Source organism: Melospiza melodia, chromosome 26 (assembly GCF_035770615.1).
Source record: "Melospiza melodia melodia isolate bMelMel2 chromosome 26, bMelMel2.pri, whole genome shotgun sequence".
NCBI classification, from domain to species: domain Eukaryota; kingdom Metazoa; phylum Chordata; class Aves; order Passeriformes; family Passerellidae; genus Melospiza; species Melospiza melodia.
In genome coordinates this window covers 1,761,237-1,780,641 of record NC_086219.1, presented here as the reverse complement: position 1 = coordinate 1,780,641, position 19,405 = coordinate 1,761,237, and the positions used below count along the sequence as shown (strand labels likewise).

Sequence of the window (19,405 nt, the reverse complement as noted above, 5' to 3'; positions counted from 1 at the left end):
CCCGGGGCGGCCCCGCGGTTCAGCCCGAACAGCCACGACATGAGGGCGGCGGCGCCGGCTGCACGCGGGGACGCGCCGCGGGCACTGCGCGTGCGCGGAGAGGCGGGCCGCGTTCTCATTGGGTGGAGGGAGAGGCGCGCCGCGCGGTGATTGGTGGAGGGGAGGCGCGTGTGGGGTTTGATTGGTGGGGAGAGGAGGGAGGGGCGGGGGAGGAGGGTGGAGGGGACGGAGAGCGCGGAGGGACAAATGGGGCGGTGCTTCCGCATAGCAACGGGAGTGAGGGGCGTTGCTAAGGGCCGCGAGGAGGCGCGGCCTGGGCGTTATCCCGGGATTGCCTTGGGAATATCCCGGGATTGCCTTGGGGTTATCCCGGATTTCCCTGGAAATCGGCCCCAGCTTGGCGTTATCTCGGGATTGCTTGGGAATATCCCGGATTTCCTCCGAAATCGGCCCCAGTTTTGCGTTATCCTGGGATTCCCTTGGGGTTATCCCAATTTCCCTTGCCATTATCCTGAATTTCCCCTGGCGTTATCCCGGGTTTGGCTTGGGGTTATCCCATATTTTCCTTGGGGATATCCCAGGATTCCCTCGGTGTTATCCCGGGATTCCCTTGGGGTTATCCCGAATTTCCCTGGAAATCGGCCCCAGCCTGGCGTTATCCCGAATTTCCCTTGGGTTAATCCCAGATTTGCTCCGAAATCAGCCCCAGTTTGGCGTTACCCCGAATTTCCCTCGGGGTTTTCCTGTATTTCCCTCGAAATCCTCTCCTTGGAATGGCAGAGAGGATGGGAAAGCAGAAAAGGGGAGCACAGAGAAACCTCTTGCTGTGGTTATGTGGGATAAAGAGCAGGATTTCCCTGGAAATCATCATTTTGGAACTGACGTTTCATCAAGACCAATATATTTCTGTTTTTTACATTTCCCGCACATTTTTTGAGGGATGGGAGTAAAATTTGGGGTAAATCTGGTTATTCAGGCATGGGTGGAACACACACTTCATTTAAAATTATGATTTAAGGGTGATCTCAGAAGCTTTTCCCAACTTTTATGATTCTATTAACTCCAGCTTTTCAACCCCTGGAACAAAACCCACAATTCCCCCCCATAAAACCCCACCGATTTCCCAGCAAGCACAGAGGAACCATTCAGTAGCTCTCATATTTATATTTATTTGTCTTCAAAAGGCTGTGTTACAACTGAGGGGGGATGAAAATTAATGCATTAATAAACTATGCAGGAAGTTGTGCAAACTTATTTTCTGTCCTACAGCGAGAAGAAACAAAATCATTTTATTGCATGAGCAGTTCCAGGGGCTTTGTGATCCTTTCAACGCTGAGATTAATCAGTCACAAATGCACATTCCAGAGGAGGACAAAAACCACATGAAAATCTCTTTATAGAGTTAATGAATGACTCACCTCCCTTCTCTCCTGAACAAGGCAGCCCAAGGAAAAATGCTCCAGAAAGGTGGAAATGAAAAATTCAGCTCTCAGGAGACAAAGTCAGGGGTAAAATTCCTCTCAGCTCCAAAAGGAGCTGATTTAAGCTGATTTAAGAAGGGTTTTTGAGGCTGAATGGGGCTCTCCACAAACAGCACTGCTTCAAAACCAAGCTCCACATGGAGGGAAAATAAGCAATAAATTTAAAATAGAACAAGAGTTACTGAGGGAGGGTGTTCCCACTGATGCTGGGGGTTAGCAGAGAAATATCTACATTTCTTTACAGCCCTAAGCCCTGAACTTTGAAACCATTTGCTTGGTCACTAGGTATTTATAATTAATTTATCTTTCTTTCTTTTTTTTCCCCAGCTCCCCCTTCCAGCGTGGCTTGGAGACAGCGAGTTCAAACTTAGGGAAATAATCAGATTTATATTTTTTTTTTCCATTAAAAACATTGATTTTTAAGTGTAGCTCAAGCTTAGCACTGGGTGAAAGCCCAAGACAAGACACGAGAGATGTGCTCTGTGTGTTCAGAGTGCAGAGGAATGATAGTGCTGGAGAATTATTGCCTGTAATTAATCACAGAACAGGCTAATTAATCTCCACGAGGGCAGCAGCACTCCCATTTGGTGAAGGGGGTTTGCAGGTATGCCAGAGCAATGATCCAGGCAGGGGCACAGAAACAAAAATAAATGTTTTAGATGGTTTTGTCTGGCTTTTCTGGGCTCTGGAGGGGAAGCACATTCCCAGGATTTTGGGGTTTCTGCTCTCTCATTCCCTCCAGGGGATGGGTTGGATTCAGGACTGGATTTGGCCAGGATGGAATTGGAACAGCCAAATCCTGAACGAGCTCATGCAAAAAGAAACCTGCATCAACCTTGAATAAATAGAGAGCAGGAGCAAGCAGCAGTGAGGATCCACCACTCTACTCTGCCTTCTGTTTGTTACTGGTGTTTCTGTGAAACGGGGACACATTTGGCATCTTTTAGTCACATTTTTAGTCGCACTGGCTGTTCCATGCACCCAGGCAAGCCTTTAGACCTGGCAGAGCTGGGCTGGGGCCAGGTTTGGGCTGGACACCTGCAGGGACAGCACAGCCTGGGACAGGAGCTGCTTCCTCCCTGGCTCCTCCTTTTTTTGTCCAAATCTTTGTCCTTTCCAGACCTTTGCTGTGCTGGGCAGGAGCTCACTGCAGGCTGTGCTGCTCTCTGGGCCTGGATCCTTGGGCCTCTGTGGCTGGAGGGACACGAGGAACAGAAATGTCACAATACAAGGGATTAAAATGTCAGAAAATAAGGGATTAAAATGTCAGAACACAAGGAATTAAAATGTCAGAACACGAGGAATGCAAATGTCAGCTTTAGTCACCCATTCTCCACATCTGAGTCACAGATCTCACCCCTTATTTTTATCCATTAGATGCATAAATAAACTTTAATAAATTTATTTATTATTTAAATAATATTAATTAATAAATTAAAATAATAATTAAATAATAACAATTAATGTAATATTAAATTATATCTAATTAATAAATTAAATAAATTAATGTATTTTAATGCATTAAATGCATAAATAAATTTTAATAAATAAATAAATTTATTGAATATTTAAATAAAAATAATAAAGAAAATTAGCAATTAAATTAGTAATAATTAATATAATATTGAATATTTAAATAATAAATTTAATAAATAATTAAACTTATTTTATGCATTAAATGCATCAATAAATTTGAATACATTTATTTGTTTAATATTGAAATAATATTAATAAATAAAGAAAATTGATAATTAAATTAATAATAATTTATATAATATTAAATATTATCTAATTAATAAATTTAATAAATAAACAAATGAATGTATTTTTATGCATCTGTCTCCACTGTACTCTTTTTCCTCCTGCCTGCAATAAACTCCACTAGGAGGAGTCTTACTCCTAAAAACGGGGGGAAAACCCAATTTTGGTCAGTCTGTGGTGAAACAAGAGCGGTGATGAGCACAGAATATCCCAGCCCTGGGGGCTGCTCTGTGCGTTTGGAATGCCTGAAACAGAAACCCCTGAGAGAGAGAGAAAAGAATGCAGGATTTGAATTGGAACCTTTAGAAAAACTGAAATATATTCAGCCACACAGTAGGAGTGCAAGTTTTTGTTTTAAGTAAGCAGAAATATATTTTAAGTCAGTAGAATATATTTTAAGTCCCTTAAGAGAGTAAAAGCCCTAAAGCCTAGTTTAAAGTTCAGTGGTGTTCCCTTTCACAAAATTTCTCCACAGAGCACAAGTTTCTGCTCATTACCTTCTTAACAGCTTTCCCACCCCAAGAACTGGATTCTGAATAATGAAAAACTGGATTCTGAATAATGAAACACTGGATCCTGAATAATGAAAATCCACCCAGGGACTGGATTCTGAATAATGAAATACTGGATTCTGAGTAATAAAAAACTGGATTCTGAATAATCAAAATCCACCCAGGGATTGGATTCTGAATAATATAAAAATAGATTCTGAATAATGAAAAGCTGGATTCTGAATAATGAAAATCCACCCAGGGATACGATTCTGAATAATATAAAAATAGATTCTGAATAATGAAAAACTGGGTTCTGAGTAATAAAAAACTAGATTCTGAATAATAAAAATCCACCCAGGGACTGAATTCTGAATAATAAAAAACTGGGTTCTGAATAATAAAGAACTGGATTCTGAATAATAACAAACTGGATTCCAAATAGTAAAAATCCACCCATGGACTGGATTCTGAATAATAAAGGACTGGATTCTGAAAAATAAAAAAACTAGATTTTGAATAATAAAAAAACTAGATTCTGCATAACAAAACCCCACCCAGGGGCTGGATTCCGGGTCCCCCCCTGAGGCAGGTGACCCTCTGGGGCCCCTCTCTGTGCTGCCCCCGCTCACCTTGCAGGGTGCAGGCCTTGGCTGACAGGGATTTCTCCGTGCCAGACCTGTAGATGGCTGTCACTGTCACCAGGTAGGTGGTGTTGGGCGCCAGGTGCTCCAGCCTGGTGCTGTTGTGGCCGCCGTCCACCTGCAGCAGCCTGGCTGAGCCCCCCGGCAGGGGCCCGTAGAGCACCTGGTAGGAGGCCACGGTGTCCAGAAGAGGAGCCCAGCTCACCTGCAGGCTGCGGGGCCCACAGTCCGAGATGAGAACCTCAACTGGGCTGATTTCCTCTGGAAAAGGTGGAGAGAGGTGTGGGTGAGGATTTAGTGAGAGTTATTGACGTGCGTCATATTGGGGTTCAGGGGCGGGGAATTAAAATCAACCCAGTGGAACTAAAATCAGCCCACTGAAATTAAAATCAACCCAGCAAGGAAGTAAAGCCAACCCAGCAAATGATTCAAATCAACCCATTGGAATTAAAATCAACCCAGTGAAACTGAAATCAAGCCAGTGAAATTCAAATCAACCCAATGGAATTGAAATCAACCCAGCAAGGAATTCAAATCAACCCAGCAAGGAATTCAAATCAACCCAGTGGAATTGAAATCAACTCAGCAAAGAATTCAAATCAACCCAGTGGAATTAAAATCAACCCAGGAAGGAAGTAAAATCAACCCAGTGGAATTAAAATCAACCCAGTGGAATTGAAATCAACCCAGCAAAGAATTGAAATCAACCCAGCAAAGAATTGAAATCAACTCAGCAAGGAAGTAAAGTCAACCCAGTGGAATTCAAATCAACACACTGAAATTCAAATCAACCCAGCAAGGAATTCAAATCAACCCAGGGAATTCAAATCAACCCAGTGGAATTAAAACCAGCCCAGTGGAATTCAAACCAGCCCAGCAAGCAGATGTTGGTGCTCATCCCACAGCTCAGCCCAAAGCAAAGGGTTTCTCTGCCTTTCAGCCAGAGCTGTTCTCACATGCAGAACATGAATATTTTGTACAAGTCCACCTTGACTCTGCCAGCCCAGCCCAGTTTTCAGTTTGCCCCAGCACAAATCTGAGCTATTCTCTGCACAGAGAGGCTGATCCTGCTCCGAGTTCCTCCCCTTTCAAACCCAGACTTCCCTTAGGTCATTCCAGCATCCTCCATCTCCAGCTCCAGGCAGGATCCTGTCCTTGTCCCTAAGGTCCAAGCCATGCCCATTTTACCTGGCAGGGTGGTGACCCTGATGCCCCCATCCATGCCCCTTTACCTGGCAGGGTGGTGACTCAGGCCCCATCCAAGCCCCTTTACCTGGCAGGGTGGTGCCCCTGGTCCCATCCATGCCATCTTACCTGGCAGGGTGGTGCCCCTGGTCCCATCCATGCCCCTTTACCTGGCAGGGTGGTGCCCCTGGTGCCCCAAGGTGCCATCCATGCCATCTTACCTGGCAGGGTGGTGCCCCTGGTCCCATCCATGCCCCTTTACCTGGCAGGGTGGTGACTCAGGCCCCATCCAAGCCCCTTTACCTGGCAGGGTGGTGCCCCTGGTGCCCCAAGGTGCCATCCATGCCATCTTACCTGGCAGGGTGGTGACCCTGGTTCTCTGGGGAGGGACGTAGCGCACGTTGGACTCGGGGGTCAGCGCCACCTCGTAGGTGGTCGCCGGTGCCAGCTGGGTGAGCACGAGGCTGCTCTGTGCCCCGGGCACCTGCAGGGCCCTCCTGGCAGCGGGGTCGCCCGCCGGGCCGTACTCCAGGCTGTAGAAGCCGCTGTCCGGGGACAGCAGCTGCGGCCACACCAGGCGGAAGCTGCTGGAGGTGACGTCGGTGGCGTGCAGGCGGTTGGCACGGATGGCATCTGGAAAGGGACGGGGGACAGAGGTCACTGCTGGCATCGGCCCCCAGAGCAGGAGCAGCTGCAGCGCCGGCCCTGCTGGGGCACACGTGCAGCTGGCAGCACCCGTGCAGTCACCGAGGGGTGGTGCTGGATTAAGGTTTTAATTTTGACTCAGAGATGGAGTAACTGAGTAAAAGGCTTTTAAAATATTTTATTTTTTATTAAATATGCTTATATACTTATATTTCTATATATTCTATATCCATATATTTATATTTAATATCAATATATTGAATATTAATATAGAATATCTTATTGTAATAATATTTTATATATTCTGTATTTATATATTGATATTTAATATTAATCTATCCATATTTAGTATAGGTATATTTACTTTATATATTTATATATTAATATTTTATATTTCATAATTTTATTCATTTTATTAATTTATATATTCATATATATGTATTTTATATTTAAATATTTTTACATTTTTACTTAAATATGTTTTATATCTTTATTATATTGATATATTTTATATATTTTTATACATTTTTATACATTTTTATATTTTTATATATTTTTTATATTTAAATATATATTTATATGATTACTTAAATACATTTATATATCTTATTCTATTTTTATTTATATATTTCTATTTTGTATATTTTATATATTTTTAAATATTTTGTATATTTATATATTTTTAATAATTTGTATATTTTATATATTTTTAAATTTTCTTTTTAATTTTTACTTTCATGTGAAGGATGAGGCAATACAGATGTTACAATTTACGTTATCACAATCAGAAGCCAACTCTTTATTATAGCACATTATAAGTGTTTCTTGACCTATCAGCTTTTATAACACTGAATTTATATATTTGTATGTTTATTTAAATATATTTATACATTCATTTAAATGTATTTATATATCTCATTATATTTTATTTTATACATTAATATTTTGTGTATTTTTATTAAAATAAAATGCTGAAAAATTCTTAAACTAATTATCAAAAATTACCTTTTATGAGTCTTATTACAGTGTATTTTTCACAGTTCTATTTCCCTGAAGCACCTCGCCTAGAGATCTGGTCTAGATTGAGAGATCTGGTCTAGATCTCTAACCTAGGGTAGAGAATTAATTCTTTACAAATTAATTTCCCTGTGGAAATCCCCAAACCAGCAAACCCCTGCACAAGAACGGCCCAGAGGGTGGAGAGCTCCATTCCTCCTGCTCTGTGCCCATCCCAGTGCCCGGGGGACAGGGCAGGGCCTGGGCAGTGCCAGCCCAGCTGAGGTCACCCCGTCCTGAGGGCTCACAGAGCTGCCTTGTTCGGTGACATTCAGCACTCAGAGAGGGCCCCCTTGTGCCACCTCACCTCTCCCTGCCCCCGGGATCCACAAAACCACAGAATCCACATGATTCACAGAATCCACAAAACCACAGAATCACAGAATTCTCAGAATCCACAAAACCACAGAATCCACAGAACCACAGAATCCAAAAAACCACAGAATCCACATGATTCACAGGATTCTCAGAATCCGCAGAATTCTCAGAACCACAGAGTTCTCTGAATCTCTGGGTTGGAAGAGACTTTTAAGATCAGGTCCAACCCAGCCCCAACAGCTCAACTCAACCCTGGCACCCAGGGCCACACCCAGGGATGGTGACTCCGCCACCTCCCCAGTTCCTGGGAATTCCCAAAATTCTCAGAATCCCCAGGTTGGAAGAGCCCTTCAAGACCATCGACCCAACCCTGGCACCCAGTGCCACATCCAGGCTTTGTTAAACACACCCAGGCATGGGGACTGCTCCTTTTTGAGCCTTTTTTTTTGTGCTACCTTTGAGCTCCAGAGCACAAACTCCAGGCTCAAATCCCTCTGGTGGTGCTCCCTGACCCTCTGACACTCCCATTTTGGGCACAATTCCACTGTTCTCTTGTCTTCCAGAGAGGCACAAACACACAGGATTTTGTTTGTAGCTCCAGGGAAGTGACATGGAGATCCCTTTTGTTTTTAAATGATTTTTAAGAGCTTTGAAAAGCCCCTAAATCCTTATAAAAGCACTTCCAGCTCGTGCTCAGAGCACTCACAGAGCTCTCACTGGCTCCCCATCGCACAGAGGTGAAGGGAGGCACAAAATCCTCTCCCAAAGCTGCAAATTTGGGGCTGCTCTGCCTTCCCAGACCCATCCTTTAGCTAGGAGAGGATCAGCCCTCCTCCTCTGAGCTGCTCTGAGCCCTGCCAGCTTCCCTGTACCAAATAAAACAGGCTCAGATTTTCCTCTGAGCTGTTCCCTGGCAGGAACATTTCCCTGCTCTGTGCCCTGCCCATCCCAATGATCCCATCCCATCCCAAATCCTGGGGCCCTGCACTCTTCTGGGAGCCCCACAAACCTCAGGGACCGAGCCACAAAGGGACAGGGAGCACAGGAAAGGTCTCAGTGCTGCCAAAAACCCTGCCAGAAGCTCAGGGAATGGAAATTAGTGAGCTGGGAGCAGGGAAAATGTGAATGGAGGGGGCAGATCAAAGGAGAAGCCCACAGCAAACAGCTCTGCCCCTTGTTGCCAGAGCCCTGGAAGTTTCAGCATATAAAGAGAGAAATAAAGCACAGAAAATAAAGACTTAAATGCCCACAATGGTGAGAAATGGATTTATAGAGAGTTCTCAAACAGAAGGCTCACACAGTGCGCGTCTGTGTGCAAACCTGGAGATAAGAAATGCTGATTTAGAAACGCCGTGGAACAGGACAGACATTGTGGAGAGAGAAATGGAACCAGAAAAGAAGTTTCAAAAGATGACCTTACAGAAAAGATTAGACACTTTGGAGAAACAGAACTGTGAAAGATGCATTGTAGTAGGAGCCATGAGGGGTAATTTTAGATGATTGGCTTTAAAACATTTACAACATGGTGTAGCTAAAGCAAATAAGCCAAAACCCCTTATAATGTAGTATAATTAAGAAATAGTTAACTCCTGATTGTGATGGTGAGAATTATAACGTCTGTATTGTCTCACCCTTCACATGAGACTGAAAATAAAATAAAAGTTTTTCAAACACCTCTCAGTTGCCCCATCTCTGGGTCAGAAAAGGGCTCAATCCAACACTCAGTGTGTTTCCCAGCCCCTCTGCTCCCAGAGGGAAGCAGCAATAAATAAATAAATAAATAAATAAATAGGCAAATAAATAAATAAATATTTTTAGCATTATCATTATTTAATAATTAATATCCTGTACTGGACTGGGGCAGTGCCTGCCTGGTCACACTTTCCCTCCACCTCCTGCCTCTTGGGGACTCCAAACACCACTTTGCAGCCAGGAGCTCTGCAAAGATCAGGATCAGACTTGCAGGAATGCTGCTGGCTTCATGATGAGGATGAGAAAATAAAAACAGCAGCAAAACCAGCCAGAACAGGACAGATTTGTCCCAAATCCCAGCTGCAGCTCCTCTGACCCAGACTAGGACAGGTTCTCCTGCAATTTCTCAGACCCAGATTAGCCTGGATTTTTTTTTCTTGGCTGCAGAAGAACCCGTCCTAAACTGGGTCTGAGAAGCTGCAGCTGGGATTTGGGATTCTGGTTCTGTTTGAACCCAGTGAGTGGGGCAAAGTTCTGATTCTGGCAGGGGTGACAGAGCTCAAAGCCTTCCCTGCAGCAGAACTCTCAAAATCAGACTTGCAGGAATGCTGCTGGCTTCACGATGAGGGTAAAAACAAAACAGCAGCAAGAACAGCCAGAACAGGACAGATTTGTCCCAAATCCCAGCTGCAGCTTCTCAGGATGGGTTAGATTGGGACAAATTAGATTAGGACAGGTGAGATTAGGACAGGTTAGACTGGGACAGGTTCTCCTGCAGCTCCTCAGACCCAGTTTAGGACAGGTTCTTCTGCAACTTCTCTGACCCAGATTAGGAAAAATTCTTCTGTAGCTTTCAGACCCAAACTAGGACAGGTTCTCCTGTAGTTTTCAGACCCAGATCAGGACAGGTTCTCCTGCAGCTTCTCTGACCCAGACTAGGACAGGTTCTCCTGCAGTTCTCAGACCCAGATTTGCCAGGATTTCTGCTTGGCTCCAGGAGAACCTGTCCTAATCTGGTTTAGAGAAGCTGCAGCTGGGATTTGGGACAAATCACTTTGATGTGAGTGGGGCAAGGTTCTGATTCTGGCGGGGGGACAGAGCTCAGAGCCTTCCCTGCAGCAGGACTCACCCTGGGCCCATTTTGGGTGAGAAATGCTCTTTCCTGAGCGCATCTGGGACGTGGGGATGCTCAGGGCTTGCAGGCTCCTGCAAAGCCTGGCTCAGGAGTGGTGCCAAAGGCTGGCAGGAGGCAGCAGCCCCAGCCTAACTGGGCTGGGCACGGAGCAAGTGGCTGCAGGCTCGGGGCTGATGTCAGCTCACAGGAATGCCCTGGTTTCACAACCAAGAGGGTCCTTCCCCAGCACCAAATGCCACATTTTGGGCACAGCAAAGGGAGCCTGAGCTCCTGCACAGCCTGAGAACCTTCCCCTCCCTCTGGGCAGGGTGGAGGTGCCTGCCAGGAGCCAGCTGTGCTATCTGCAGAAAGTAAAGATGTCCTGATCCTAGGACTGAAAACCTCTTGTAAAGCCATGGAGAAGGTTGCCGTTGATACATCAGACTCCCCTTTTCCTCATAAAGCCTTGAAAAGTGTGGGGCAATGGTTCATAGACATGGCTGTGAGTCCTCTTTGTTCTTTTGGGGTCTCACACAAAAGGGCACAGCTATGACTCCCCTTCATTCCTTTGGGGTTTAACCCAAAAGGACACGACTGTGACTCCCCAAACCTTTGTTCTTTTGGGGTCTCTCTCAAAAGGACATGACCGTGCCTCCCCTTTATTCTTCTGGGGTTTAACCAAAAAGGCCTTCAGCAAAGGCCTCCATGGTAAAGGAAGCAAATGGTAAAGGAAGCAAATGTTAAAGGAGCTGTGATGCCATGAGAAATCTGAACAGAGAAAAAGAGAGGAGTGATGAGACCCTGTGCCCTCACAGAGAGGAGATCTCTGTTCTCAGAGGTGAAGGTGATTTCAGAAATAGATGTAGACAACATTTGCTCTTGAACTAATCTTTAAACCAACACCCCATCAGCTGACATGGCCCATAAACACAGCTGTGGGAAAAGCTGTGAAAACACAGGAGGGACTTCACGATTGCATGGGCTGAGAAAAGCAGGCAGCGAGCACCCCCAGCCCCTGTCCTGAGCAGCTCTGGGGCCACTTCAGCCCCAGCACATCTCCCTGTGCAGGCTGAGCCCACCTGAGGCAGCAGAGCCTGGCAGGGAGCCCTGGTTTGGAATTTCTGAGGAGCAGGCAGGAAACAGCCCAGCCTGGAGAGGGGATGGAAGGAGGGGAGCAGCTCCTGACAAAGCTTGTTTGTGCCTCTCCAAAAGCCTCCACTGTTTTGTTTTTTTTTTTTTTTTTGTTTTTTTTTTTTTTTTTTTTTTTTTTTTTTTTTTTTTTAACATTAGCAGAGATGAAGATAAGAGAGGAGTGATAATTAAACCATTCCAGAGCTGGAATTAATTAATTCCTGCCTGTCCCTGCCATGCCAGGAAGGGTGGTGGAGCTCTGAGCTCCTCCAGGTAGGCACCAGTGGATTTATTTAAGGGGTTTTATTAATGTGAAATCAGGTGATGTGACCAAAATCTGGCACTTTGCAAGCCCTGGATTCCTGTGGGAACCTCACCTGGCATTAAAACCCCAGCCCAGGAGGTTTTAGGGCTTGCTGGGTTCACAGAATGGGCGCTGCCCTCAGGCACAGTGCTGACCTCTGCAGGTTTTAGATCTGCTTTGTTCTTTTGGGGTTTCACCCAAAAGGACACAACTGGGACTCCCCAAACTTTTGGTTTTTGGGGTTTCACAAAAAAGAATATGGCTGCGACTCCTCTTTGTTCTTTTGGGGTTTCACACAAAAGGATATGGTTGGGACTCCCCAAACCTTTGTTCTTTTGGGGTTTCACAAAAAAAAGGACACAACTGTGACTCCCCTTCATTCTTTGGGGTCTCACACAAAAGGACATCATTGTGACTCCCCAAACCTTTGTTCTTTTGGGGTTTCACCCCGAAGGACACGTCTGTGCCTCCCCTTTGCCCTTTTTGGGGTCTCACGCTGCAGGCACTCTGGCTCAGTGCCATTTCCAGTGCCATTTCCCTCTCTCCACCCTGCGAGGGGCACAGAATCCACCTTGGCCTGCTCCTCCAAGGGCTCTGCTGGCCAAGTCAGGCCAGGGATCTGGAGCACGTTAGAACAGGGGTTTATGGAACAAAAACATTCCTTTCCTATAGCCTCAATGCTGACAGCTTGCACTGTCCTGAATTGTGTTTTTGAAGAGAGCAACTGCGGGAGTTGGAGGTCTCAGCCCCTGATGGCGAATTTTAGAGATTCAGATCTATCCCAAACAAGAGCTGGAAGGAGCTGACAGGAACAAATCCTTGCCAGGGACACACATCCCATTTTAGATGTGCTCAACACGTTTGTGTTCCTCCATCAGCTGGCACAGAGACAGAAACTTTTGAGAGGAAAAAAAATAAAAACCACTTTAAGTGTGAAAATCAACTCGGGGGGCTCAGGCACTTTGTGCCCACAGTTTGCTGAGGTGAAATCATCCCAGTTTGGGCAACCTGTGGTTAACAGCCTGTGCAGGTGGGGCGTTTTGAGCTCTGCCTGGGGTGTGCAGATGCCTGACCTGCATGACTCATCCCAAAGACTTGTGGGGCTTTAAGGAACTCAGATATTTCGAGTTCCTCCTTCCCAGCTGAACTCACAAACACAAGTTCACCTCACCAAGGGGAATCTGTCCCACTCACACAAACATTCCAAGGGCAAATATTTGTCCCAGACCTCCCAGGAGCCTTGGTTTGTACTTGGACCTGTGGCGGGGATTTGGGAATTGGGGTGATGGTTGTTTATATTAATTAACCAACCACTCAAAGCTGTGCCTAACTGTCTGGAGACAGTCACAGCTTTTCCTTTAGTATGATGTAGTATAGTTATAATATAAAATACTATTAATATATAATAAATAATATAATATGGTATTAATGTAATATAGTATAGTTTTAATAAAGCAATTGTTCAGCTTTCTGAATCATGGAGTCAGAGCGCATTATTCTCTTTAGTATAGTTATAATATTATATTATATATTATTATATATGTATATTACATATAATATATATATATTATATACATATACTAATGTATATTATACATTTATATACTATAAATGTATATATAGTATAATGTATATTGTTAATGTATATATAGTATTAATGTCATATAATATAGTTATAATAAAGCAATTCTTCTGAACCATGGATTCAGAGCACATTATTCCCTTTAGTATAGTTATAATACAGTATTAATGTATTACTATATATATAGTTGTAATATAATATAATATAATTATAATTATATAATTATATATAATAATATAGATTATATAATTAATATAATAATACATATACACTAGACTATATTAATACTATAGTAAGTTAATAGTATTAATATAATATAGTATTAAAATAGTATTAATATAGTATAATATACTATAATATAGTACAGTATAATTAATATAATATGGCAATTGTTCAGCCCACTGAACCATGGGGTCAGAGCAGATTATTCTCTTCAGTATAGTTATAATGTAGTATTAATGTCATATATTATATTTCAATAAAGCAATAGTTCTGAACCATGGGGTCAGAGCAGATTATTCTCTTCAGTATAGTTATAATATAGTATTAATGCCATATAATATGTTATTAATGTCATATAATATAGTTAAATAAAGCAATTGTTCTGAACCACGGAGTCAGAGCACATTATTCTCTTCACTATAGCTATAATACAGTATTAATTCCATATAATATACTATTAATGCCATATAATATAGTTTAATAAAGCAATTGTTCTGAACCATGGGGTCGGATCACGTTATTCCCCAGCTGGGGATCACCTACGCCATCAGCTAACAGCCTCCACCCTCTGCGCCCCAGGCTGAGCCCTGCTGCCCCTGCCCTGGTGCCCGCGTACCTCGGATGGCGTCCCTGAGCTCCGGGGTGATGATGGGCAGGTCATCCACGTCCACAAAGTGCAGGTGCGCGTCCGAGGGCGCGCTGGCGGCCGCCGACAGCTGCAGGAAGTTCCCGCGGCCGGTGCTGACGATGAACACGGTGACCCCCATGTCCTTCAGCAGCTGCATGGGCTCCGAGATGTCGTCCGTGGAGAAGCCGTCCGTCACCCACACCAGCACCTTGGGCACGTCGGGCCTGGCCCCGGCCTGGCTGCTGAAGAGCTTCTCCCTGGCCAGGGCCAGCGCCTTGCCCGTGTTGGTGTCGCCCATGCGCTGCCGCGTGCCCGCGATGGCGCCGCGCAGGCTGGCCCCGCTCAGGTGCTGGTCAAAGGGGAACTCCATGCTGGGCGTGGTGCTGATGTGGATGAGGCTGGCCTGCACGTCCCTGGGCCCGAAGGCGAAGGGCTGCAGCAGGTCCCACATGAACTCCTTGACCTTGGAGAACTCATGGCGGGAGACGCTGGCAGAGCTGTCCAGCAGGAGCAGGAGGTCGCCCTCGGTGTTGGAGGCGGAGGGCTGGGGAGCTGCAGGGCAGAGAGGGGGAACAGCATCAGTGGGGGGCTGTGAGCCCAACACCTGCACAGGCTGGGGAGGCACAGCCGTGTCCTTTGGGGTGAAACTGCCAAAAAACAGGGGTTTGAGGAGACACAGCCGTGTCCTTTGGGGTGAAACCGCCAAAAAACAGAGGTCTGGGGAGTCACAGCCACATCCTTTGGGGTGAAACCCCAGAAGAATAAAGAGGAGTCACAGGCGTGTCCTTTTGGGTGAAACCCCAATAACCAAAGGTTTGGGGAGTCACAGCCGTGTCCTTTAGGGTAAAACCCTAAAAGAACAAAGGTTTGGAGAGTCAGAGCTGTACTCTTTTGTGTGAAACCCCAAATAACAAAGGTTTGAGGAGACACAGCCAAATCCTTTGGGGTGACACTCCAAAATAACAAAGAGGACTTACAGCATGTCCTTTTTTGAAACCCCAAAAGAACAAAGGTTTGAGGAGTCACAGCATGTCCTTTGGGGTGACACTCCAAAAGAACAAAGAGGACTTACAGCGTGTCCTTTTTTGAAACCCCAAAAGAACAAAGGTTTGGGGAGTCACAGCCGTGTCCTTTTGTCTGTACCCTGCAGCTCTGCGGCACCACATTCCCATCCCATAAATGCCGGTTTTCCCCATTACTCATTGCTGTTAATTACTCATCACTGTTAATTACTCATTGCTGTTAATTAGGGACAGCCCCATCCTGACCCCACAGGGCTCTGCCTTGGTTAACCAAAGCAGCAGCTGGAGGGCAGAGGGTGTTTTGGGGCTGAAGCTTCTCCTTCATTCCAACCCCATCCCATCTGTGACACTGACTCCTGCACGAGATGGAAACAAATTCCTCCTGTTCAGCAGAAAGAATCCATTAAAAAACATAAAAATAAATAAAATCGAGACAAAGGCTCTGCCCCCATCCAGGAGCGTGGCAGGGCTCACAAAGCAAGCAGACACTGCAATCAGCCTCCCTGCAGGTCCAGGCTCTCCATTCCCTCATCCTTCCTCCCGCTCCTTGTCCCGCATCCAGCACAAACATGCCATCCGTGCCAGAGGTGGAGGTTTGGAAGCACCAAATCCCTGCTCACGCAAGCAGCTGCTGCTCCCAGGCACTGCAGACGGCGTGGCCAGGTGCCAGAGGAGGATTTCTCATTTTTCAGGGGGGATCTGGAGCACCCGTGAGCATTTTCAGTGTCAGGGATAGCTGAGATGTGACCCCTGAGCTGTGCCGGGGCCTGGGCAGGGACAGTGGCACTGCAGGGTCCTGCTGTCACCCCCTGCGCGAGGCTGGGTCCATGGCCCGGGCTCTCAAGTGTTTGCAGGGGCTGGATTTGGGGAGGAAAATGTCCCCATGGAAACACAACGCTGGCTGCTGGCTTTTCCAGCAGGAGGAGGAGAGCAGCTGGCCAGGCTTCCCCCGATGCTGACAGGAGACATCCGGGCTGGAGCTGAGCACGGGCTGATTCACACAGCCCCGGGCTCTGGGGCTCCCTCACAGCCAGCAGGGATCAGCTCCTGTCCGGGGTAATGCTGCTTGACATCCCGCTCTTGTCTCCTCTCACTGCTTGGGCTGGAAACCTGCGCGCTGAGGAATTTAAATTTTCCATGCTTTTAAAGGTACAGACCGCAAAGAGAACCTTTCTCCACATCCCCAGGTCAGTGCAGTGTTCCAAAATGGAATGACAGAACTGGGATTGTGGGTGTGGAGTTGGTTAGAAGTGTGTAAAATCACAGAGTGGAAAACTGAGAGTTTGAGGTTTTAGAATATAGAAATAAATATGAAGCAATATGAGGTTTTAGGGTGGAGGCAGGTTGTTCTTCTTCACCTTCTTCTCCGTGGGTGAAGTGTCCCTGTGCCACCACAGCCCCTCTGGACAGGGCACCAGGAGCTGTGCCAGGCTGGGATGGGCATCTCCTGCCCACACGGGGAGAGGCCAAAGGCAGCTCAACCCAAACACTGATCCTCCTGAACCCAGCTCATCCAAACCCAGTTCAACCCAAACACTGATCAACCCTAACCCAGCTCAACCCAAACACTGATCCTGCGGAACCCAGCTCATCCAAACCCAGTTTAACCCAAACAACTGATCAGCCCTAACCCAGCTCATTCCAAACCCTGATCATTCCAAAACCAGCTCAGCTCAGCCCAAACCCAGCTCATTCCAAGCTCATCTCAATCCCCAAACCCAGCTCAGCTCATCCCTAACCCAGCTCAATCCCCAAACCCTGATCATTCCAAACCCAGCTCAGCCCCAGACACCGATCAACCCAAACCCAGCTGAACCCAAGCCCACACCCAGCCTCTGGAGCAGGGCACAGCCCTTGTGGAATGCCAAGGCTGGCTCTGGCGCAGCCCCTGAGGGCCTGAGCATTGTTCAGAGCCGGGCTGGGAAATGCCATGGGTTGGGAAAATGCCACGGGCTGCCACCAGGAGAGCAGGACAATGGGAATGTGCAGGGTTGCCAGGGTGGCAGGAGGGCAGGACAATGGGAATTGCTGCTCCCGGGGTGGCAGGAGGGCAGGACAATGGGAATTGCTGCTCCCGGGGTGGACTTGGAGAGCTGGGACAATGCCAGGAGCTGCAGAACTGTAACTGCCCCAGTGGGACACTGAGGGACAAAATCCAGCACCCTGTGAGGGACAGTGGGACATGGAGGGACAAAATCCAGCCTGGGACACTGAGGGACAAACCCCAGCACCCTGTGAGGGATCTGAACTCAACTGGGACACTGAGGGACAAAATCCAGCCTGGGACACAGGGACAGACCCCCGTGGGACACTGAGGAGCAGACACGAGGTTCCCTCTGGTTTCCCAGTGTTTGCAGTTCCCAGGTGCCCTGAAAATCAAACAGAACCATCCCTGGAGCGACAGAACCAACCAGAACCATCCCTGCGGGCACAGAACCTTCTCCAAACCAGGACAGACAGAACTGCAGCAGCTCAGCCACCACTGAGGGGTGAGTCCTGCCCAGGAACGGGGCACCATCCATCCATCCATCCATCCATCCATCCATCCATCCATCCATCCATCCATCCATCCATCCATCCATCCATCCATCCATCCATCCATCCATCGCTCTCCCAATTCCAGCTCTGCAGGGCTGCCCCGTTATCGTTTCCCATCTGCAGCTCCCAGGAGAAAGAAAAGCCGAAGTTTTAGAGGCGAAGCGATTGAATTACAGCGACCAGGAGAGAACAGAGCGTTAATCACCGCTGGCTTCCCTCAGAGCCCTCAGCGAGCACTTTTCCATGGGGTTCCTTTAACTCTGTGAATTTCTGAACAATTCCCTCTTCCCCACCGGGAACAAAATAGACAAAATTACATTCTAAGTAATTTCTTTCTGCGATTGCAGACAGGTTTCTTGTGCACAAGCACTTCTAAAAGCAGCAAACACCCAAAGTAGCACCGTAGTCTCAGTTTTTATTCTGAGAAGGGTTTTTGAGGAGAGCAGGAGGCAGGGAATGGGGAAAAGCAGGGCAGGAACCCTTCACCTTTCCAGCACTCACCTGGCTCAGGTGAGCAAATTGACAGCAAAATGCAGGCACAGAAAAAGGGACAGCAGCACCTTAGGCTCAGTTTTTATTCTCAAAGGGGTTTTTGAGGCGAGCAGGAGGCAGGGAATGGGGTAAAGCAGAGCAGGAATGCTTCGCCCTCCCAGACACTCACCTGGCTCAGGTGTGTCCTGTCCCACAGCAAAATTCAGCCACAAAAAAAGGGAGAGCAGCACTGCAAGCTCAGTTTTTATTCTGAAAGGGGTTTTTGAGGCCAGCAGGAGGCAAAGAACGCAGTAAAGCAGCTCAGGAACACTTTGCCTTCCCAGCACTCACCTGGCTCAGGTGCGTCCTGCCCCGCAGCAAAACGCAGCCCCAGCAGAAGTGAAAACGCCACCTTGGCCAACATAGCCGAGCCTGGTGCTGCCCAAAGCGCCTTGAATCCCCCCGAGGGGGCCCAGCAGAGCCCGAGCTCGGTCATGGTCCGTGTCCTGCAGCCCCCAGAGCCATCCTGCAGCTCCGGCTGGGGCTTGGCTGCGCTGCGAGCTCCGGCTCCGGCAGGGAATTTTCTTTCCTTCCTCCCCCCCACTCCTTTTAAAGCCATAAATCCATCCCGACAGCGAGAGCTGGAGCACAGGCAGCTCCTGCTGCTCGTCCTCCTCCTCCTCCTCTTATGCTGAGTTAAGCTCGCCCCAGGAGCGGGGTTTGGTCCGAGTGCAGCTGGGCTTGGCTTGAAAAAAAAAAAAATATATATATATATATATATCTATATCTATCCCTGTAGATAAAACTTTGGCCGTGAGAAGCACTGGCAGCAGGCCAGGAACTAGAGAGAAAAATAAAAAAAAAAAAAAAAAAAAAAGGGAAAGAAAACTGCCAGAAATCCAAAGTCCTGCCGGTGTGGAATGAGCTGGAAGAAGGGAGAAGGCGCTTATAAAGGGAAGGAGGAGTGGGGAAGGCAGGAGCTGCCCTGCCCTGCCCCGGGAATATTGGCCAATAATCTGCTGGGAGGAGCTTTGGGGGCTTTGCTCAGCCCGGGGCTGTCCATGGGGACAATCCTGGGGCTGGGACACGCGGGGCTCTGTCACCTGGGTCCCCCCGGCAG

At 47.0% G+C, this 19,405-nt stretch overlaps 1 protein-coding gene across 1 annotated transcript; it reads right to left on the bottom strand.

Annotated features, from left to right (window-relative positions):
• Positions 1 to 1,149: 1,149 nt before the first annotated feature.
• On the bottom strand, positions 1,150 to 19,275 carry VWA1 (von Willebrand factor A domain containing 1). Its single transcript, XM_063177204.1, has 5 exons — positions 18,637 to 19,275; positions 14,243 to 14,806; positions 5,917 to 6,195; positions 4,366 to 4,638; positions 1,150 to 2,675 (listed from the first exon to the last, which is right to left on the bottom strand). The coding sequence occupies exons 1-5, from the start codon at positions 18,902 to 18,904 to the stop codon at positions 2,626 to 2,628; spliced, it is 1,434 nt and encodes a 477-aa protein (XP_063033274.1). The 5' UTR covers positions 18,905 to 19,275; the 3' UTR covers positions 1,150 to 2,625.
• Positions 19,276 to 19,405: the final 130 nt, after the last annotated feature.